Here is a 24,812-nt window from a genome sequence, read left to right on the forward strand (position 1 = left end):
GAAGAACAGATAAATGACCTGGAAGACAGAACGGTAGAAATCACTGCCACAGAACAAAATATAGAAAATAGAATGAAAAGAAATGAAGACTGCCTAAGAGACCTTAAGGACAACATTAAACACATCAACATTTGCATTACAGGGGTCCCAGAAGAAGAGAGACAGAAAGGATCTAAGAAAATATTTGAAGAACTAATAGCTGAAAACTTCTCTAACATGGGAAAAGAAGTAGTCAGCCAAGTCCAGGAAGCACAGAAAGTCCCAGGCAGGATAAACCCCAGGAGGAACACACCAAGACACAGTAATCAAACTGACAAAAATTAAAGACAGAGATAAAATGTTAAAAGCAACAAGGGGGAAATGACAAATAACCTACAAGGAAACTCCCATTAGGCTATCAGCTGATTTCTTAACTAAACTTGTAAACCAGAAGAGAGTGGCATGATATATTTAAAGTGATGAAAGGGAAGCAACTACCATCAAGAATACTCTACCAAGCAAAACTCTCCTTCGGGTTTGATGGAGAAATCAAAAGCTTTCCAGACAAGCAAAAGTTAAGAGAACTCAGCACCACCAAATCAACTTTACAACAAATGCTAAAGGAACTTGTCTAGGCAGAAAACAAGAAAAGGAAAAGATCTACCTATAGAAAATAAACCCAAAACAAGAAAACAGTAATAGGATCATATATATTGATAATTAACTTAAATGTAAATGGAGTAAATGTACCAACCAAAAGACATAGACTGGCTGAGCAGATGAAAACATGTGCATGTAGGCACTTCCACTCACCACATCACTCTGCTTGATCCCCCAAATTGTATGTAATTATTTTATATTGTTAGGTTAATCACGTTCCCATTATGGCTTGCAACAGTAATTATCTTTCATTTTTTATTTGGCTACTGATTGTGAAAACTGATCAATATCTTTTACTATTGTGACTATGTAACCATTACTCACTTAGTACCATGGTATCACGACTGGTCAACAGAAAATAGAAATCTGTATCACCAAAAGTAGCATTTAATAGAAAAACCTGTAATCATTTTTAAAAATCCAGATGCATATCAGTATTACCTTGGAATTCTTTGAAAAATACAAATGTCCAGGTGTTACTTGTTTTTTTTTTTTTTTTTTGCCAGTTTCAGATATGTGTCTAATGAGCAGCCATGTTTAAAGACAACTGAACTCTATGAGGATCTTTTACTTTTATCTAGCTTGTTTCACATTCTCTATTGTACATTCAGTGCTCCCATTTCATTTAGTTTATGTTTTCCAGTTTCTCCACCTTCTCTTTTTTTTTTCTAATGTTCTTTCTCAAGCCTTTAACAAGCATAGTAGAAAATCTTTTGTATACAAGGCTTCCCCGATAGCTCAGTTGGTAAAGAATCCACCTGCAATGCAGGAGACCCTGGTTCAATTCCTGGGTCAGAAAGATCCCCTGGAGAAGGGAAAGGCTACCCAATCCAGTATTCTGGCCTGGAGAATTCCATGGATTATAGAGTCCATGGGGTCGCAAAGAGTCGGCCACAACTGAGTGACTTTCACTTTCACATATGTATAATATATATATTTTTGAAGATTTATGAATTTTTGCCTAACTAAAAAATTTATGACATTTTGATTTCACCTGATTGACTTAGTGTGAATAGAATGCTAGATTTCTAATTTTAAAAATAGATATGCAACAAGAAACAAAGGTTTACTACATAGCACAGGGAACAAAGTCAATATCTTATTATAACCTATAATGGAAAATAATTTCCAAAATAATATATGTGTATATGTATAACTGAATCACACAAGAAAGGAATTCTACTTCTTGAAATTTAGTAATGTTTACCTTTTTGTCAGTTTTTCTAAATGTCCTATGGAAACCAAATAACAAATGAAATACAAAATTTTAAATATAGTTCTGTAGGATATAAGATTAATATAAATATAAAACTATTATATTTAAATTATTAATGACATCATTCAAGACACATCTATTCTTATTTTTTCTGTAACTGATAAAATATTCTCAGAGAAATATTAATATGTCTCACTATGATTATATATTTTTTCCTTTTCCCTTACATTTCTTCTCAGCTTTGCTTTATATATCTTTGTTTCTCTGTTGTTAGGTGTGTAATGATTTATGATGTCTATCTCCTTTGTGAATTGTACCTTTTATCATTAAAAATATCATTTTTGTTTAAAAAAACAAAAGATGGAAGAAAAAATGATATTGTAAGTATTCTAAAATATTTCAAGGAAAACATGAGTATAATTAGAAATACAAAAGTAGAACCAAATAGAACTTCTAACACTAAAAAACATCTGAAATGAAAAATCAAATAAATGGTCTTAGTTGCAGAAGAAAAGATCCATGCTCTTGAAGACACCACAAATATCAAGCATGGAAAATAAAGGACAAAGAAGGGATAAAAATTGAGGGGAAAAAAAAGGCAGAACGTCAATGAGCTGTGGAAGTATCTAGCATGTTAACATATATATAATTGAAGTCCCAGAATAAAGGAACAGAAAAATCATTTGGAGAAATAAAGACTGCAAATGTGCTATATTTGGTAAAAACTACAACCTCTAGAGACCAGATGGAGAAGACAATGGCACCCCACTCCAGTACTCTTGCCTGGAAAATCCCATGGATGGAGGAGCCTGGTGGGCTACATCCATGGGGTCGCTAAGAATCGGACATGACTGAGCGATTTCACTTTCACTTTTCACTTTCACACATTGGAGAAGGAAATGGCAACCCACTCCAGTGTTCTTGCCTGGAGAATCCCAGGGACGGGGGAGCCTAGTGGGCTGCCGTCTATGGGGTTGCACAGAGTCAAACACGACTGAAGCGACTTAGCAGCAGCAGCAGCAGCTAGAGACCAGATAACCTACTCTTTTATCGTTACTTCTGTTATTACCTAGAAAGGGTCTATGATCCTCTGGATCATAGAAAAAGCCAGAAAATTCCAAAAGACATCTGCTTCACTGACTATGCTAACACATTTGACTGTGGATCACGACAAACTGGAAAATTCTGAAATTCTGAAAGAGACAGGAATACCAGACCATCTTACCTGTCTCCTGAGAAACCTGTATGTAGGGCCAGAAGCAGCCTTTAGAACAGGACATGGAACAATGGACTAGTTTGAAATTGGGAAAGGAGTACATCAAGACCATATATTGTCACCCTGCTTATTTAACCTATATGCTGGGTTCATCATGCAAAATGCTGGGCTGTATACTCACAAGCTGGAATCAAGACTGCTGGGACAAATAGCAACAACCTCAGATATGCAGATGATACCACTTTAATGGTAGAAAGTGAAGAGGAACTAAAGAGTTTCTTCATGAAGGTGAAACAGGAGAGTGAAAAAGCTGGCTTAAAAACTCAACTTTTAAAAAATGAAGACCATGGCATCTGGTCCCATCACATCATGGCAAATAGATGGGGTAAAATTGGAAACAATGAAAGATTTTACTTTCTTGAGCTTCAAAATCACTGTGGACAGTGACTACAGCCACAAAATTAAAAGATGCTTGCTGCTTGGAATAAAAGCTATTAAAAAACCTAGACAGCATATTAAAAGGCAGAGACACTACTTTGCCAACAAAGGTCTCTATTGTCAAAGCTATGGTTTTTCCAGTAGTCATGTACAAATATAAGAGTTAGACCATAAAGAAGACTGAGAGCCACAAAATTGATGTTTTTGAACTGTGGTGTTGGAGAAGACTCTTGAGAGTCCCTTGGACTGCAAGGAGATCAAACCTATCAATCCTAAAGGATATCAACCTTGAAGGTTGATATTCATTGGAAGGACTGATGCTGAAACTGAAGCTCCAGTACTTTGGTCACCTAATGTGAAGAGCTGACTCATTGGAAAAGACCCTGATGCAGAGAAAGATTGAGGGCAAAAGGAGAAGGGGGTGACAGAGGATGAGACAGTTGGATGGTATCACTGACTCAATGGACATGACTTTGAGTAAACTCCAGGAGATAGTGAAGGACAGGGAAGCCTGGCATTCTGCAGTTCGTGGGGTCGCACAGTGTCAGACACAATTAAGTGACTGAACAACAACAGACTAGGAGGAGATATTCTAAATACATACTATATCTCACAAAGTACTCAGTACAGAGTCTATGAAAATTTTCTACAAATCAATAATAAAAAGGTAGAGCAAAATGGAACAACAGACTGGTTCCAAATAGGAAAAGGAGTACGTCAAGGCTGTATATCATCACCCTGCTTATTTAATTTATATTCAGAGCACATCATGAGAAACACTGGGCTGGAGGAAGCACAAGCTGGAATCAAGATCCCGGGAGAAATATCAATAATCTCAGATATGCAAATAATACCACCCTTATGGCAGAAAGTGAAGAAGAACTAAAGAGCTTCTTGATGAAAGTGAAACAGGAGAGTGAAAAAGTTGGCTTAAAGCTCACCATTCAGAAAACTAAGATCATGGCATCCAGTCCCATCACTTCATGGCAAATAGATGGGGAAACAGTGGCAGACTTTATTATTTTGGGCTCCAAAATCACTGCAGATGGTGATTGCAGCCATGAATTAAAAGACGCTTACTCCTTGGAAGGAAAGTCATGGCCAGCCTAGACAGCATATTAAAAAGCAGAGACATTACTTTGTCAATAAAGGTCCATTTAGTCAAGGCTATGGTTTTTCCAGTGGTCATTGATGGATGTGAGAGTTGGACTATAAAGAAAGCTGAGTGCAGAAGAATTGATGCTTTTGAACTGTGGTATTGAAGAAGACCCTTGAGAGTCGCTTGGACTGCAAGGAGATCCAACCAGTCCATCCTAAAGGAGATCAGTCCTGGGTGTTCATTGGAAGGACTGAAGCTGAAGGTGAAACTCCAATACTTTGGCCACCTGATGCGAAGAGCTGACTCATTTGAAAAGACTCTGATGCTGGGAAAGACTGAAGGTGAGAGGAGAAGGGGGTGACACAGGAGATGGTTGGATGGCATCACTGACTCAATGGACATGAGTTTGGGTAAACTCCGGGAGTTGGTGATGGACAGGGAGGCCTGGCGTGCTGTGGTCCATGGGGTCACAAAGAGTTGGACACCACTGAGCGACTGAACTGAACTGAACTGAAAACTGTCAGGTTACAGCATCTATAACTGACAGGAATTTTGGCAGAAAAAAACTGGCTCCATCTTTTAAGAAGCCTGAGCTAATATAATTTTAATGAAGTCCATAGAATTTTAATTTTAATCCAATGTGATGAGTAAAAATAGATCAAAGTCTATATTACAATGAAAGACAATAATGAGAAAAGAAAGGAGAGTCAGACGGAAGTCAAGAATAACAAAGACGGGCAGGGGATGAAATAAAACAGACAAGACAGGGAAATACCAAGTGATGAGAGAGACCGAGATGAAGAAATAAACAGAGAAACAAAAGTGAAGAGTTGATAGAGAGTGAGAGAGACAGACATATGGAGAGAAACCGAGAAATGAGTAAGAGGTATGGAGAGAGGAAATCAGACACAGTGTGGATAATTCTCAAATACACTTGAAAAAGGATACAGTAAGAAGAGATATAGAAGAGATACAAGGATCCTGGGAGAGAGAAGAGAGAGAAGTCAGCCCACACTTCTCTATCTCCCCACTCAATCATCCTTCTTTAAAAAAATTTTTTTAAAAAGCAAATTCCCTATCTCAATCATATTCACTTTGCTATAATAGGAATTGAAACATAGGGTTTCAACTTCAATAAGAGAACAGGGAAAAGATGGAAGTTGTTAGCATACGTGTAGAAAAAAGGCTAATGCCCCTCTAGAATCCTTCTGTCTGTTCCTAGATCCTTTCTCAAGCTGATTTGAGAATTATCCACGCTGTACAGAAGAAGAAATTGAATCTAATGAGACAAAAGCTTTGAACCAACAGAAGGAAACTGATCAGCTCCATGCCATTCCCCTCAAGCCCCAAAGGGCATCCTTCAAGTAACACAAGGATACTTCCTCCTTGTCCTGGTTCGGAATACTCTATCACCTCTCTGAGAAAATACCTGCACCCTTCAAGTCCCAGCCACAGTCTGATCAGGGACAGTGTCTTATTCACCTCTGTCATTTGGACATGCAGCACAGGGTATGGTACACAAAAGTCATCAGTGAGTGTTAAGTGAGTAACTGTACACTGATTCTAGACATACTCGTTTTTCCAGTGGCCGTGTATGGATGTGAGAGGTGGACTGTAAAGAAAGCTGAGCACCAAAGAATTGATGCTTTTGAACTGTGGTGTTGGAGAAGATTCTTGAGAGTCCCTTGGACTGCAAGGAGATCCAACCAGTCCATCCTAAAGGAAATCAGTCCTGAATGTTCATTGGAAGGACTGATGCTGAAGCTGAAACTCCAATACTTTGGCCACCTGAGGTGAAGAACTGACTCATTGGAAAAGACCCTGATGCTGGGAGGGATTGGGGCAGGAGGAGAAGGGGACAACAGAGGATGAGATGGCTGGATGGCATCACTGACTTGATGGACATGAGTTTGAGCGAACTCCGGGTGTTGGCGATGGACAGGGAGGCCTGGCGTGCTGTGGTTCATGGGGTCGCAAAGAGTCAGACACAACTGAGCGACTGAACTGAACTGAACTGAACTGACTCACTTGATACCATTGCATCACGACTGGTCAACAGAAAATAGAAATCCATATCACCAAAAGTAGCATTTAATAGAAAAACCTGTAATCAGGTTTTTCTGAGTGACTGAACTGACTGTACAAGTACAGACATTGCATCATTGAGTATCCCAGGGCTTAGCACAGAACCTGCACACAGTAGGGATCCAATTAATATGTGAAAAATAAATAAACATACCTTTCTGTGCTTTGATTAGTTCCTTCCCAATTGCTAGAGTCACAAAGGCTGTGCCATTCAGAACTATGTCAGTTATTGTCTTCCAAGCATTAGGAGAGAGTCTTTCAGAGGGAGAAATAAAATTCCCTGCTGCATTGTTTATCACAATCTAACAAGTGAATAAGGCAAGTTATAGAAACTTAGATGAGGAGGAATATTTTTCCTAAAGAGCTTTTATTTCTGAAACTTAAAGCTAAAGTCCATAGTCTGTTAGGAACAGTACTGTGAGATTTGGTTCAGTTTTACTTTCTGTGAGCCTTTGAAAATTTCCTCTTTTTGTTTACCAAATTTTGGAATTCTAATCCGTGTCTCAAAATTAGGGTAGAGTCTATTACTAAAAATATACATATAGATTAAGCATGTCTAGGATGTGATTATTTATTTCAAGGAATCTCAATTAAAGTGCCTTTAATTTCTGATATCATTTTGGCTTAATTTAGCTAATGAAATTCTTGGTTGATGACCAACTTCTTCAATAACAATAAAAATTCCACTTAGTTCTATAGTAGATATTGATTTGTCCAAAAATATCTTTAACATAGCAAAGTGCTCTCTTTGAGACTACTGGAGAAAAGGCTTCTTTCCAATATGCGAACCAAACAAAAGCAAAACATCCATGTATATCTCAGGTCTTATAAGGAGAAATCTGGAGCGTTTTTGTCCGTTTCCTTGTTTGTATTATTTTCCTCCATGGACAGAGATAATCCAAAATTATAAAGAAAAGCAAAGAGCATGAATCATTTAAACTAAATATTGTGCTCTTGGATAGCTACTCTTATTTCATAATCTTATTAAATATAGTGAAATAAAGTTTGTTCTATATGATTATAAATGTATTTTTAAAGTGTTCCTAAAAGGAAATAGTATAGCAGTCTACCTACTCTACTCCCTAGCAAAAAGAGCTGGCTTTTTGCTAGCAGAGGAAAACAGGGGCTTCTTAACACAGCACTTGCTCAGCATCAATATTTTATTTCATTAATACACCTTGGTAGGTGCTATCAACATCAAACACCTCATACTGTCGCCTCATCACCATCACACTTACATCAGGATGTCCGATGACTTTGATGGTTTCTGACACAGCGTTTTGCACCATATCGGGGTCCCTCACATCACACTGAATTGCATGAACCTGCAAAACAACAAAAACAAAAAGTTCTACATTTTTCAGACTTCTTAATCCAGAAGCATGAGTCACTTACTTAAGCATGTTATCATTCTGAAATCTGATTTAAATAACTTTTTAATGTACCTTATTTCCAGTTTGAGAAGATATCTGCTCTGCAGTTGCTTTCAAAACATCAATTTTTCTAGAAAGAAACACATGGTACTTTGCATGAGTTCTGAAATAACTTCATGTTATATTTTTCTTTTTAATTTCATAAATTAAGAAAGAATTTACAGTTTAAAGACATGTATTTTGAGGACAATAGAAAAGCTAAATCTATAAACAAGTTAGTTTGAGTGCATTTATTTTCCAGAAGTTACATTTAAGCAATTTTCATATATCTGACATTAATTGATAGAATTAGTTTTAAGCCAGTTAAATTTTAAATTATTTCTTTAATTATATTCTTTTCTATGTGTTTTCTTGTCCAGGCATGCTTTAGAAGGAAAATACATTCCTGGAATGATGTAAGCTTAGGTTAAACTATTTTTAAAAAATCTATGTTCTATATAAATCTATGTTACCAGATTTTATACCAAATTGATGGGTTTGGACAACCTAGATGTACTCAGAATCTTACACGCTTCAGAAAAACAAACACACAAAAGCAATGTAAATCACATAGTATTACAAAGACAATAATATATTAACACACTTAAAAACATTGCAACATAAAAAAAAAAATGTTCTGGCCAATTTGCGTTAAAAGAAACATCTGAAAGAAACTCCTTTGGGCCCTTATAAATTATACAGTGACTTATCATTCAGACTATTATTTAGCCTATCTAAAAATTTTACAGTATTCCAAACTGAAAGAAAGGATAGATTTTTTGGCCAGTCTCTAAACCTCTAACTTGAATAGCTATAAGATACCAGGACATGCCTAAATAAATTCTTTCCACAAGGCCTCCCCCTTCCTATATTCATCACAATCGATGTTTTGAAATATTTGCCCGTCTTATAGGAAATGGAAGCATTCTATCCATTATCCTGGTGCAAGGTTAACTATCTACTGAATCAGTAATTATAATCACTCTCACTGAAAACAAAGGAGCCTCAATATAGTACTTCATTACTTCATACACAGAAAAAATTCTGTCGCTGAATTTGTGAAGTATATTATCAGTTCCATCATCAATCATTACTTCTATCATCACAAATAATAACTGACTTTTTCCAAGGAGATTTAAATCATCTAAAGACTATTTCATAGAGATTAAGATGCAAATCAAACAAATCTGGCAAAAAGTGTTTTCAACATTGTAGCACAGACTTATTCCATCAATAGACTCTCGCCTGGCAACTTACTGAGACTCACTCACCGGCTGGCTATCACGCACTGTGCACCCAGGCTGGACAGACAAGTTGTCATTCCTTTTCCAAGGCCAGTGCCTCCCCCGGTAATAAATGCTACTTTTCCTTGAAAACTATTGGCTGGTAGCATCACTTTTGGAAAAGGTGGAAAGAATTTAGACTGCAAAGCTTCACTGTTTTGATATAATGTTTTTGTTCCATAACTGAAAAACTAATAGAAGAAAAAAGAATTGAAATAGGCATACTTGTGTTCCCACAAAAGATATGAGATTTTAAACTTATTCTTTAATATTGGTCAAATTCGTGGATTAACACAAACACTGTAAACATATTGGTACTGTATTTAACCAATTTTTGTACTTTTTCTGTTGGAATGTTAAGTAGCTTAGTAGAATGGTTTATAGCAAGGGCTTTGGGGCTAGACTAGGAGAGAACTTTCTCCCTAGTCATACAACCTTCAGCAAGTTATTTAATCTCCATTTGCCTCAATTTCTTCTATAATTGGAAATAATGACGGAACCTTCCTCACGGTCATTATAAGGTTTTCACAAGACAATATAAATAATATACTTAGGAAATTGGATAGCACATAGAAAACACTCTATAAATGCTGGCATTGTTAGTTCATGTGTTTAGCTTAAATTTAACTTTAAAAAGCTTAAAGCATGTTTGTCTTTTAACAAGAACAACTTGGAAAAAATCACATTCCATCTTTTGAATCACTTAAGAACACTATAAAAATCCTTTATAAGGTTTATCAAATCAAATGCCTCTTCTCATGTTGTCTTTGAATAATAAATTTAAAATAGGAAAAAAACTAATTGTTATAATTAAAATGGGGGAAACTATAAAACCATTTTCAACTAAAAAAGTATTTGGACTGCCTTATCTCGTATTTTACAGCTTACCCTCATATTACTTATCGAAAACACTGCTATTCTCTCATTTTTAATTATGAAAACAAACTTTTAAGTGTTAAACACAGAAACAAATAAAGAGCTAACATATTCATTAAGTGTTTACCACGTATCAGGATTAGAAACTAATTGTCACCACCCCATGAAATAGGTGCTAATTTTACCCCATTGTACAGGAGGGGCCCAGAGAAGATAAACATGTTGCCCAAGTTGCAAAACCAAGATTATAAAACCTTGCATGTTGTCTCTTTATATTCACTGAGATACTACTGAGTTTAATAATCACACTATTCGGGTATCTGATATTTCCCATCAGGTCACGGTTGTAAGATTAAAACTTCAGAATATATAATTTCCCACTAGAGCATTCTTATACATTAAATGGGCTGTCATTATTTGTCTTGAGATATCTAGAAATTTACTGTAAGGAAACAGAAGTCAATAACTTCAGTTCAGTCGCTCAGTCGTGTCCGACTCTTCGCGACCCCATGAATCACAGCACGCCAGGCCTTCCTGTCCATCACCAACTCCCGGAGTTCACTCAGACCAACATCCATTGAGTCAGTGATGCCATCCAGCCATCTCATCCTCTGTCGTCCCCTTCTCCTCCTGTCCCCAATCCCTCCCAGCATCAGAGTCTTTTCCAATGAGTCAACTCTTCACATGAGGTGGCCAAAGTACTGGAGTTTCAGCTTTAGCATCATTCCTTCCAAAGAAATCCCAGGGCTGATCTCCTTCAGAATGGATTGGTTGCATCTCCTTGCAGTCCAAGGGACTCTCGAGAGTCTTCTCCAACACCACAGTTCAAAAGCATCAATTCTTCAGTGCTCAGCATTCTTCACAGTCCAACTCTCACATCCATACATGACCACAGGAAAAACCATAGCCTTGACTAGACGAACCTTTGTTGGCAAAGTCATGTCTCTGCTTTTGAATATGCTATCTAGGTTGGTCATAACTTTCCTTCCAAGGAGTAAGCGTCTTTTAATTCATGGCTGCAGTCACCATCTGCAGTGATTTTGGAGCCCAGAAAAATAAAGTCTGACACTGTGTCCACTGTTTCCCCATCTATTTCCCATGAAGTGATGGGACTGGATGCCATGATCTTCATTTTCTGAATGTGGGCTTTAAGCCAACTTTTTCACTCTCCACTTTCACCTTCATCAAGAAGCTTTTTAGTTCCTCTTCACTTTCTGCCATAAGGGTGGTGTCATCTGCATATCTAAGGTTATTGATATTTCTCCTGGCAATCTTGATTCCAGCATGTGTTTCTTCCCGTCCAGCATTTCTCATGATGTACTCTGCATATAAGTTAAATAAGCAGGGTGATAATATACAGCCTTGACATACTCCTTTTCCTATTTGGAACCAGTCTGTTGTTCCATGTCCAGTTCTAACTATTGCTTCTTGACCTGCATACAGATTTTTCAAGAGGCAGGTCAGGTGGTCTGGTATTCCCATCTCTTTCAGAATTTTCCACAGTTTATTGTGATCCACACAGTCAAAGGCTTTGGCATAGTCAATAAAGCAGAAATAGATGTTTTTCTGGAACTCTCTTGCTTTTTCCATGATCCAGCGGATGTTGGCATTTGATCTCTGTTTCCTCTCCCTTTTCTAAAACCAGCTTGAACATCTGGAAGTTCATGGTTCACATACTGCTGAAGCCTGGCTTGGAGAATTTTGAGCATTACTTTACTAGCATGTGAGATGAGAGCAATTGTGCGGTAGTTTGAGCGTTCTTTGGCATTGCCTTTCTTTGGGATTGGAATGAAAACTGACCTTTTCCAGTCCTGTGGCCACTGCTGAGTTTTCCAAATTTGCTGGCATATTCAGTGCAGCACTTTCACAGCATCATCTTTCAGGATTTGGAATAGCTCAACTGGAGTTCCATCACTTCCGCTAGCTTTGTTCATAGTGATGCTTTCTAAGGCCCACTTGACTTCACATTCCAGGATGTCTGGCTCTAGGTCAGTGATCACACCATCATGATTATCTGGGTCATGAAGCTCTTTTTTGTACAGTTCTTCTGTGTATTCTTGCCACCTCTTCTTAATATCTTCTGCTTCTGTTAGGTCCATACCATTTCTGTCCTTTATCGAGCCCATCTTTGCATGAAATGTCCCCTTGGTATCTCTAATTTTCTTGAAGAGATCTCTAGTCTTTCCCATTCTGTTGTTTTCCTCTATTTCTTTGCATTGATCACTGAGGAAGGCTTTCTTATCTCTTCTTGCTATTCTTTGGAACTCTGCATTCAGATGCTTATATCTTTCCTTTTCTCTTTTGCTTTTTGCTTCTCTTCTTTTCACAGCTATTTGTAAGGCCTCCCCAGACAGCCATTTTGCTTTTTTGCATTTCTTTTCCATGGGGATGGTCTTGATCCCTGTCTCCTGTACAATGTCACGAACCTCTGTCCATAGTTCATCAGGCCCTCTATCTATCAGATCTAGGCCCTTAAATCTATTTCTCACTTCCACTGTATAATCAATAACTTAGGATAAGGCTATTCACAAGTAGAAATTGAATAAGAAAATGCTTATAATATGATGTAAAAAATAAGAGAGAGAAATATACAGGATGTTCTGAACTATAAATAAAAATACATGCTTAGAAAAATGACTGGAAGGAAATAACAACAGTAAGTAGTGGATTTGATATTTGCCAAGTGCCAGGTCTAATTAGGACTTTCTACAACCCTATAAGGTAAACTGTATTGTCACAATAGAGTGGGAAAGACTAGAGATCTCTTCAAGAAAATTGCAGATATCAAAGGTACATTTCATGCATGGATGATCATGATAAAGGACAGAAACAGCAAGGACCTAACAGAAGCAGAAGAGATTAAGAAGTGGAAAGAATACAGAAAAAAGAATTATACTAAAAAGGTCTTAATGACCCAGATAACCATGATGGTGTGGTCATTCACCTAGAGTCATACATCCTAGAATGTGAAGTCAAGTTGGCCTTAGGAAGCATTACTATGAACAAAGCTAGTGGAGGTAATGGAATTCCAGCTGAGTGATTTCAAATCCTAAAAGATGATGCAGCTAAAGTGCTGCATTCAGTATGTCAGTGAACTTGGAAAACTCAGCAGTAGCCACACAGCTGGAAAAGGTCAGTTCTCATTGCAATCCCAAAGAAGGGCAATGCCAAAGAATGTTCAAACTATTGTACAGTTTCACTAATTTCACATGTTAGTAAGGTTAAGGTTAAAAATCCTTCAAGCTAGGCTTCAGCAGTACGTGAACCAAGAACTTCCAGATGTACAAGCTGGTTTAGAATGGCAGAGGAACCAGAGATCAAATTGACAATATTTGTTGGATTATGGAGAAAGCAAGGGAATTCCAGAAAAACATCTGCTTCATTGACTATGCGAAAGGATGGACTGGATCACAACAAACTGTAGAAAATTCTTAAAGAGATGGGAGTACCAACTACCTTACCTGACCCCTGAGAAAACTGTATGTGGGTCAAGAAGCTATAGTTAGAACTGGGTATGAAACAACTGACTTGTTCATGGAGTTCTCCACTGGTTCAATGGAGAAAGGAGTATGACAAGGCTGAATATTGTCACTCTACATATTTAAATCTATGCAGAGTACATCATGAGAATGCCAGGCTGGATGAATCACAAGCTGGAATCAAGATCTCCAGGAGAGATTACAACAACCTGAGATATGCGGACCGTAACACTATAAAAAGAGGAACTGAAGAGCCTCTTGATAAGGGTGAAAGAGGAGAGTGAAAAGCTGGCTTGAAACTCAACATTAAAAAAAACTAAGATCATGGCTTCCAGTCCCATCACTTCATGGCAAATACAAGGAGAAAAAGTGGATGCAATGACAGATTTTATTTTCTTGGGCTCCAAAATCACCAGGGATAGTGACTGCAGCCATGAAATTAAAAGACACTTGCTCTTTGGAATGGAAGTTATGCCAAACCTAGACAGTATATTAAAAAGCAGAGACATTACTTTGCTGACAAAGGTTCATATAGTCAAAGCTACGGTTTCTCCAGTAGTCATGTATGAATGTGACAGTTGGACCATAAAGAAAGCTGAGAGTCAAAGAACTGATGCTTTTGAATTGTGGTTCTAGAGAAGGCTCTTGAGAATCTCTTGGACTGCAAGGAGATCAAACTAGTCAATCCTAAAGGAAATCAACCATGAATATTTATTGGAAGGACTGATGCTTAAGCTGAAGCTCAAATACTTTGGCCACCTGATGTAAAGAGATTAGAAAAGCCTTGATCCTGGAAAGACTGAAGGCAAAAGGAGATGTGGGCAACTGAGGATGAGATGGTTAGATAGCATCACCAACTCAATGGCCATGAATTTGAGCAAATTCCAGGGGATAGTTGAGGACAGAGCAGCTTGGCATGCTGCAGTCCATGGGGTCACAAAGAGTTGGAGACAACTTACGGGACAAAAGCAACAACAACACTGTTACTCCAATTTTATAGATGAGAAAACTGAAGCAAACAGGTAGGTCAAGTAACTAACTTTTAGAGGCAAATAATGAAAGTAGTAAAGATTCAAATCTAAGATGTATCTGACTTCATTCATTACCTTTCACAGTCATTATGTATGACTAGGTAATGGCATAATAGAAGACTATTTGTTCTTTTTGTTAGGTTGGTTGATTTTGAGTAATTTCAAATTTTATTCAATAAATATTAATATGATTTGATTTTTAAACCAGGGGGGAAAAGTTACTGAAGGATAAAATTTGAAAATGTGTATAAAGGATAAATAAAAATGTGCAGATCTGGTCATCTTCCAAGCTGGTCATTATATTTCCTTTAGTTTCATGTTGACAAAGCCTTGAAGGACTTCTTATCTCTCCTTGTTATTCTCTGGAATTCTGCATTCACTTGGATATATATTTTCCTTTCTCCTTTGCCTCTCACTTCTCTTTTTCCTCAGCTATTTGTTAAGGCCTTCTCAAACAACCACTTTGCCTTCTTGCATTTCTTTTTTGGGGGGATGGTTTTGGTCATCACCTCCTGTACAATGTTACAAACCTCTGTCCATAGTTCTTCAGCCATTCTGTCTACCAGATCTAGTCCCCTGAATCTATTCGTCACCTCCACTGTATAATCATAAGCAATTTGAATGTCCTAATGGCTTTCCAGTACTTTGGCCACCTCATGCGAAGAGCTGACTCATTGGAAAAGACTCTGATGCTGGGAGGGATTGGGGGCAGGAGGAAAAGGGGACGACAGAGGATGAGATGGCTGGATGGCATCACAGACTCGAGGACGTGAGTTTGAGTGAACTCCAGGAGTTGGTGATGGACAGGGAGGCCTGGCGTGCTGTGATTCATGGGGTTGCAAAGAGTCGGACACGACTGAGTGACTGAACTGAACTGAACTGAACTGAATGGCTTTCCCTACTTTCTTCAAATTGAGTCTGAATTTTACAATAAGGAGCTGATGATCTGAGCCACAGTCAGCTCCAGGTCTTGTTTTGCTGACTCTATAGGGCTTCTCCATCTACCGCTACAAAGAACATAATCAATCTGATTTTGGTATTGACCATCTGGTGATGTCTATGTGAAGAGTTGTCTCTTGTGTCGTTGGAAAGGGGTGTTTACTATGACAAGTCTGTTTTCTTGGCAAAACTCTGTTAGCCATGCCCTGCTTCATTTTGCACTCCAAGGGCAAATTTGCCTGTTATTCCAGGTATCTCTTTACCTTCTACTTTTGTATCCTAGTCCCCTTGATGAAAAGGACATCTTTTGTGTGTGTGTGTGTGTGTGTGTGTGTGTGTGTGTGTGTGTATTAGTTCTAGGAGATCTTGTAGGTCTTCAAAGAACCATTCAACTTCAGCTTCTTCGGCATTATTGGCTGGGGCATAGACTTGATTTACTGTGACGTTGAATGGTTTGCCTTGGAAACAAACTGAGATCATTCTGTCATTTTTGAGATTGCATTCAAGTACTCTTTTGTTGACTATGATGGCTACTCCATTCCTTGTAAGATTCTTGCCCACAGTAGTAGATATAATGGTCACTTGAATTAAAATTAATTAAAATTCTCCCATTCCTGTCCATTTTGTTCACTGATACCTAAAATACTGATGTTCACTCTTGCCATCTCCTATTTGACCACATCCAATTTACCCTGATTAGCACACATGCACACAAAAGGTGGAGCAACACCTGAGTCTGAGTTGACTCAACACTGCCCACAACAAGTCCAGAGACCTTCCTACAAATATTGGATGACTTTCTGAGCAGGGAGATTGACTGAAGAAAACTGTGGGCAGAGGAAAATGAAGGAATCACAAGGATATTCTTCATACTGCCACTCTCCATATATTTCTCTCTTTTTTCTCATACGTTCTTATGTTGTCCTTTCTTTATTATTCCCTTAACTTTCACTTTTTAACCTACTTTTTCCAGTTTTAAAACATCTTATTTTTTTTTTAATTCATTTCATTTTTTTCCTGTTTTGAGGGTACTATGTAGTTATATTGCATTTTCCCCCATGCTTTCATTTTGCATTTTTGCTAGTCATGTTTTTACTACACATTTTCACTTAGGGGCTTGTTTATTAGCTTGATTGCTCTCTTCTGTTTTGACTCTAGTTTTTATCCTTTTCTCTGTTTTCTCTCTTCTTTTTATAAGTGTGCGAGTTTCTTTGGGTGTTACTGGCTACTGAGTGTTGCTTTCACCATTAGTCTTGGAGTTTTGTCCCACATGGCCTATGAAGTCTTGCTGCTACAGTTAGGGGTCGAGCCTGAGCCCCCGAGGTGGGAGACCCGAGTCTAGGACCTGGGACCACCAGAGAACTCCCAACTTCATGGAACATTAATCGTGAGCACTCTGCCAAAGGCCTCCCATCTCAACACTAAGACCAAGCCCACCCAAAAGCTAGCAAGCCTGTGTCATGCCAGTACTTTAGCAAAACAGGAACGCAACTTTGTTCATGAGCAGAAAGGCTGCCCAAAGCCGCACCAAGGCACAGACACCCAAAAAACACGACTGGAAATGGCACTACCCTTCAGAGAGACAAGATCCAGCTCCATGCACCAGAACACAGACACACATTCCCCCAACCAACAGACTTTCATAAGGCACTGGTCCAACTCCACCCACAAGGGGCAGATTTCACAACTGAGATGAACTATGACCTACCACCAGGCAGAAAGGAGACTCCAAACTCAGTAAGTTAAATAAAATAAAAAGACAGAAACATGCAGCAAATTTAAGGGCCATGGTAAAAACAAAAACAGAAAAACAAGGCCAAACAAATGAGGAGGAAATAAACAGCTTACCTGAAAAAGAATTCAGAGTAATGAAAGTAAAGATGATCCAAAATCTTGGAAATAAAATGAAGGCACAGATAAACAGACTCGAGGCAGGGATTGAGAAGATACGAGACAAAGTTAAAGAGGACCTAGAAGAATTAAAGAATAGACAATCAGCAATGAACAACACAATAACTGAGAGCAGGAACCAACAGCAGAATAACTGAGGCAGAAGAACAGACAAGTGAATCAGAAAGTAGAACGGTAAAAATCAATGAAGCAAAGCAGAATAAAGGGAAAAGAATAAAAAGAAATGAGGAAGTCTCAGAGATATCTGGGACAACATTAAGTGGACCAACATTCGAATCATAGGGGTTCCAGAAGAAGAAGAAGAAAAGAAAAGGCATGAAAAAAATATTTGAGATTAGAGTTGAAAACTTCCCTAACATTGGAAATGAACTAGCCTACCAAGACAGGTAGGCTAGGTAGGCTCTCTCCTACCAAGAGAGCCCATACAGGCTAAACCCAAGGAGAAAAACCCAAGACACATATTAATTGAACTAATGAAAATTAAATACAAAGAACAAGTACTAAAAGCAGCAAGGGAGAAGCCACAAATAACTTACAAGGGGATCCTCCTAAGGCTAACAGTTGATTTTTCAACAGAAACTCTGCAGGCTAGAAGGGAATGGGAGGCTATACTTCAAGTGATAAAAGGAAAAAAAACCTACAACCAAGATTACTCTTTTTAGCAAGGATCTCATTCAGATTTGAAGGAGAAAGCAAAAGCTTTACAGCCAAGCCAAAGTTAAGAAAATTCAGCACCACCAAACCAACGTTACAGCAAATGCTCAAGGAACTTTTCTAGACAGGAAATACAAGAGAAAGAAAAGGTCTACAAAAACAAATAATACAATACAGTAAATGGTAATAGGATCATGGGTGTGCATGCTCAGTCACTTCAGTCATGTCTGACTCTTTGCAGCCCTGTGGACTATAGCCTGCCAGGTTCGCTATCTATGGGATTCTCCAGGCAAGAACACTAGAGTGGGTCCCCATGCCCTCCTTACAGGGGATCCTCCCGACCCAGGGACCAAACCTATGTCTCCTGCATCTCTTGCACTGCAGGCAGATTCATTACTGCTCATTCACCAGGGGAGCACAGACATAACAATAATTATCTTAAACGTAAATGGACTAAATGCTACAACCAAAAGACACAGACTAGCTAAATGGATACAAAAAACAAGACCCCTATATATGCTATCTACAAGAGATCCACTTTAGACCTAAGCACAAATACAGACTGAAAGCGAAGGGCTAGAAAAAGATATTCCATACAAACAGAAATCAAAAGAAAGCAGGTGCAGCAACACTCATGTCAGCTAAAGTAGATTCATGTTGATGTACGGCAGAAACCAACACAGTACAGTAAGCGATTATCCTCCAATCAGAAATAAGTAATTCTTTAAATGTCAATTTCGTGAAGACCAAACAATCTTATTTGTCAAGCAACTTTGAAAGTGCACACTTTTGCATTTCTAAAGGAATTCATATAGCGCACAAACAGAGTAAGCCTACAATAACTACTTTGGAATTTATTTTATCCAGTTGCTAGAAGGCATAAGCCTGTGACATGCATGCATTCTTTTCAGTGCCCAGACCCTACTGTCACTTCCGCATAATTGACATGGTTCATAGTGTCTGGAAATATAAGGGGCAGACAGAACATTATTTCCTGCAGAATAAAGAGATCATCCCACCTGCTAATGCCAATAGTGTCAGGATACTAAAAACTTTAACAAAATTGAAGAGCCCAAATTCTACCCATTCCATTCTTGCCACAGGCTTTATTAAACTCAAACTCCACACCTGTGTGGTTTGCTTGAGCACCTCTACCTGCTCCTTCTCTTAAACCGGGCACTGTACAGAGGCCTCTGATATTCTAATCTTCTGCAGAACACAGATCTCATTGCCACAGCAACATGAAGGTAAGGCTAAGCAAATATAAAAGAGAGTTAGCTGACTCCAAGCTTCAGTGGCTAGGCTGAATTATGTGGTTGTTACCAGTTACAAAACAAAAATTACATTTTTGAGTGATGATATGTCCCATAGTGATGAACATCAGTCCTTGAAAAAGTAGCTGCTCTGTGTTACAGGGTGTACTTGCTAATTTTTATTACAGTTCTTATCTGTATGCAATTAGATGTAGACTAAATAGATGTTTCACCCACACTATGCAATCAAGGAAGATGAAATCAAAGAGATAAGTTAATAGGCACTTTGAAATTTTCAAGTGGAGTTTTCACTCCTGCTTGCCTCTCATTCAAGTCATCTCCTGTTGATCCCTATCACATTAGCCAAAACTAATATGACTAACTTTTTTGAACCAAGAAATATAAACCCTGCGCTTGAAAGAGATTTGTTTTGATTTGGGAATTTGCTTCTATGAAAAAGTACTAGAGACAAATATGATATTATAACTAGGTATACTGTTAACTCATTTTATTTTTAGCAAGTTTTTACTGAGCATATGCTATACCCAAGACACTCTTCCAACCAATGGCAATATAGTGGTGAGCAAAACAGATACACTATTCCATCCACAGAGAGATTATCTTTGGGACGAGGGCAGATAAATTAAGTGAAATATATAGTATAGAAAAAGCTAATGTGTTGCTGTGGGAAAAAAATAAGGCATAGAATATGGGTAGAGTGTTGCTATTTTAAATAGAGTGGTCAGCAAAGGTCTCACTGCAGTGACATCTGAACAAAGACCCAAAGGGAGTGAGGGGATGAGTCACATGGTTCTTTCAGGCAGAGGAAAAGCTAAAGGCAAAGCCCCTGAGAAGGAAGCCTACCGAGCACATGAAGAGTCAGAGGGCCAGCATGGCTGAAGAAGATGGAGGAAGGAGAAAGAGGGAGAGAGGTGAAGTCAGTGAGGCATAGAGGACGGGATCACAAAGGCTGAGTCAGCCACGACACGGACTGACATTCTTACTCAAGTTGTGTGGGAAACTTTCCAAAGTTTTGAGCACAGGACTGTCATGAGCTGCCTTAGGTTTGTAGACATTTGTTCTGGTTACTAAATTGAGAAGAAAATGTAGGAGGCAAAATGGAAAGCAGGGAAAGTAGGTGTAATGTTTTGTAGCTGGCCAGGCAAGAGATGACGACCTTGACTGAACGCCACCATAGGAGGAGTGGGAAGTCAACAAATAAAATTACTTGTGGGTGAGAAGGTCCCAGAAAAAGAAGATGCAGTGAATTACTATTTCCTCTTGCCTTAAAGTCCAACCTCAGCACACCTTGATCCATATCACTAAAAGAAGACAAAGAGGGCTCTCTCTTTAATCAAGGCTATTTGGTGGACCAAAATTTTCTGCTTCTCCCACCTTCATCTCAGTATCTGAAGCTACTTTGTGCGTTGCCTTTGTGTTTTAGAAAGAATAAGATTTAACGGTGAACTAGAAGGAAGTGGGGATGAGTCAGACAAAAGTCATTAGTCTGGGTGAGAAACAATGAGGACAGCAGAAATCAAGGCAAGACAACACTTCCCACACATTTAACACGTTGGTTAGCCTGAACTCAGAAGCCAGCCAACTGGAAATGGGAAGCAAGAAGGGGAGAGCTGAAGATGACAGAGTTTAAATAGTATAAATAGTAACTGAAATGACTCAGTTGATCTGAGAAGACTCAAGTTGGAGAATTGAAAATAACCAGTTCTGTATCAGAAATGTTTCACCTGGCATGCCTGTGGAATATTCAGGTGGAGATATCTAATCTGGAGTTAAAAATATAATTTTAAAGCATAAGCAAAATAAATCAGGGCTAAAGGTGAATGGCAACATCATTTCACAAATTGTGAAAGCCTACAGTTCTATCACAGCTTTTGATGCAAGATAGCACGGGAGTTTTCCCATTCTGGAAGGGATCACAGTACAGTCGTCCCCTTACTCTTAACTTACTTAACTTACCCAGGCATTTCTACTGTCAAAGTAAGTTATCATTTTAGGAAGAGAATATAGGACAGTTAAGTTTGCTGACTATTTTCCACCTGGAATTTTCTTTACAAACTAAGGGCTAGGGCTGGGTTTCCCTGGTGGCTCAGTGGTAAAGAGTCTGCCTGCCAATGCAGGAGACACAGCTTCAATCCCTGGCCCACGAAGATCCCACATGCCAGGGAGCAGCTAAACCCATGCGCCACGACTATTGAGGCTGTGCTCTGGAGCCCAGGAGCCACAACTCCTGAGCCCATGTGCTGCAGCTACTGACTCCCATGCACCCTAGAACTGGTGCTCTGTAACAAGAGAAGCCACTGCAAGGAGAAGCCTGAGCACCTTAACAAGGAGTAGCCCCTGCTCTCTGCAACTAGAGAAAGCCTGCATTCAGCAATGAAGATCCAGTGCAGCCATAAACAAATAAAACTAAAAAAAAAAACAAAACAAAACTAAGGGTTGCCAAGTATTAATGAAATGCCTTCTAATTGCCCGTATTCTACCTCCCTAGTCAGTATCCTTCCTCTCTGCTTACTGTCTGACTTCAAAGACTCCTATCTTCCACCATTCACAAATACTAAGGGTCAGTGCTACATCATCTCTTAGGTGGTCTCTGCCCTCCAGTCCCCCTTTACCCAGCACATCTGCGATACTGCTCTCCAGAGTACTGCAAACCTGCTTGTAGCACTTCTCTCTTTGGGATTCCCTGAATAAAGTTCAGATTCCTCAGCTTCACCCAGCACAGCAAGTCATCATGACCTGGCTCTTCTCCATCTATCCAGCCTTATCTCCCTTTGCTTTCCCCTCTTTAAAATTTATACTCAGATAAACAAAATAGTCAGGGTTCCCCAAATACCAACTGTGTCCACCTCTCTATCTTTACACAAATGGATCTCCACCAACACTCAACATGCATCATTCAAAGGCTAAGGCCTTCGTTAACACTCCTGACAGACTTATCATTCTCCCCACCACCTCTACAACTTAATCAAATCACCTGCATACCAGTTTAGAAGTCCTAGAGGCCACCCTTACGGCAGAAAGTGAAGAAGAACTAAAGAGCCTCTTGATGAAAGTCAAAGAGGAGAGTGAAAAAGTTGGTTTAAAGCTCAACATTCAGAAAACTAAGATCATGGCATCCGGTCCCATAACTTCATGGGAAATAGATGGGGAAACAGTGGAAACAGTATCAGACTTTACTTTTCTGGGCTCCAAAATCACTGCAGATGGTGATTGCAGCCATGAAATTAAAAGATGCTTCTCCTTGGAAGGAAAGTTATGATCAACTTAGACAACATATTAAAATGCAGAGACATTACTTTGTGAACAAAGGTCCGTCTAGTCAAGGCTATGGTTTTTCCAGTGGTCATGGATGTGGACTATAAAGAAAGCTGAGCGCCGAAGAACTGATGGTTTTGAACTAGTGTTGGAGAAGACTCTTGAGAGTCCCTTGGACTGCAAGGAGATACAACCAGTCCATCCTAAAGGAGGTCAGTCCTGGGTGTTCATTGGAAGGACTGAAGCTGAAGCTGAAACTCCAATACTTGGGCCACCTGATGCAAAACGCTGACTCATTTGAAAAGACCCTGATGATGGGAAAGATTGAGGGTAGAAGGAGAAGGGGACAACAGAGGAGGAGATGGTTGGATGGCATCACCGACTCAATGGACTTGGGTTTGGGTAAACTCTGGGAGTTGGTGATGGACAGGGAGGCCTGGCATGCTGTGGTTCATGGGGTCGCAAAGAGTCAAACACGACTGGGCAACTGAAATGAACTGAGAGGCCACTTAACATTTTCCAGATACATCATTTACCCCTCTCTTCTCTCTGGCTCTTCTTGTAAATTCTCTCAGAGAGGAACATTTTCCTTAGCTCAGGGGCCAATGATAGAAATTTGGACTTCATCTCACACCACGCACCCAATCCACTGAGTTCATTTTAGTCCTAAATAGCAACAAAAACTGCCCTTAGGTCAGACCCCTGTCACTTTTACTTATACTGTAGGATCCCTATCTCAAGTCCCACCTGATGACATTACTTTCCTGCTTCCACTTCTGATGGTGCCATTTGCCTCCTCAGCCTGGCCCAGTCTTCCTTTCTCACCTCCTACCATGGACCAAGCAGCAAGGACTCTCCAGTTACCACTTGAATATCACCAGACTTCAGGCCTCTCATGTACGGCCATTCCCCGGTTGAGGCCACCACGGTCTCTTATCCAGAGAGAGTCTTGCCCAAGTTTCCTCCATTCTCACCCTGCTCTCAGGCTTTCAGGACAAAGCTCTGACTCCTTCCTGGGGCTCACAGGCCTCCCCCGCCTGTCTCTCACAACCCGCCTCCTTACTTGGGACCTATAACTCTAGTCTGGGTCTTCACAAAGGTCACTCTGCTGCCTAGAACTTTCTTACTCTTATTCCTTCCCCTGGCTAACTTCCACTGATCCTTCAGGTTCTAGTTTAAATGTAAAACTCCAAAATGATACACCTAAAAACTCTACACTTCTCCCACTGTGAGTGGGAATGTCTTCTTCCCCAGTCCTGATGCTTCACTTCCCCCCAGGAGGGAAGATGTCTTCCCTCCTTAACTCCAGGCTTCTTTTGCCCCTTTATTCACTCTGTCCCCCTACAAATGGTTTATCTGACCAGAAAATTTTGAGAGAATAATAGGGCATGAGTAGTCCTTCTTAAACCTTCTCCCTCTTGAAACCAGAATTGAAAGAGACACGTTCAGAATTGAAAGAGATACCCCAATGTTCATCACAGGACTGTTTACAATAGCCAGGACATGGAAGCAACCTAGATGTCCATCAGCAAACCAACAGATAAGAAAGCTGTGGTACATATACACAATGGAATATTACTCAGCTATTAAAGCGAATGCATTTGAATCAGTTCTAATGAGGTGGATGAAACTGGAACCTATTATACAGAGTGAAGTAAGTCAGGAAGAAAAACCCCAATACGGTATATTAATGCATATATATGGAATTTAGAAAGATGGTGATGATGACCCTAAATGCGAGATAGCGAAAGAGACACAGATGTAAAGAACAGACTTTTGGACTCTGTGGGAGAAGGCGAGGGTGGGATGATTTGAGAGAATAGCATTGAAACATGTATATTACCATATGTGAAACAGATCGCCAGTCCAGCTTCTTTGCATGAGACAGGGTGCTCAGGGCTGGTGCACTGGGATGACCCTGAGGGATGGGATGGGGAGGGGGGTGGGAGGGGGGTTCAGGATGGGGGACACATGTACACCCATGGTGAATTCATGTCAATGTATG

The 24,812-nt window shown here is 39.3% G+C and overlaps 1 protein-coding gene across 1 annotated transcript in view; it reads right to left on the reverse strand.

Annotated features, from left to right (window-relative positions):
* The window catches only part of DECR1 (2,4-dienoyl-CoA reductase 1), a 44,038-nt gene that overhangs the window by 13,810 nt on the left and 5,416 nt on the right, over positions 1 to 24,812 (reverse strand). The window contains exons 2-5 of the mRNA XM_027561595.1: positions 9,377 to 9,579; positions 8,139 to 8,196; positions 7,932 to 8,018; positions 6,848 to 6,995 (exon numbers count right to left, since the gene is read on the reverse strand). Coding sequence (XP_027417396.1) covers positions 6,848 to 6,995; positions 7,932 to 8,018; positions 8,139 to 8,196; positions 9,377 to 9,579 — 496 coding nt within the window. The remainder of the gene's footprint in view (positions 1 to 6,847; positions 6,996 to 7,931; positions 8,019 to 8,138; positions 8,197 to 9,376; positions 9,580 to 24,812) is intronic.

This window comes from Bos indicus x Bos taurus, chromosome 14 (assembly GCF_003369695.1).
Source record: "Bos indicus x Bos taurus breed Angus x Brahman F1 hybrid chromosome 14, Bos_hybrid_MaternalHap_v2.0, whole genome shotgun sequence".
NCBI lineage: Eukaryota > Metazoa > Chordata > Mammalia > Artiodactyla > Bovidae > Bos > Bos indicus x Bos taurus.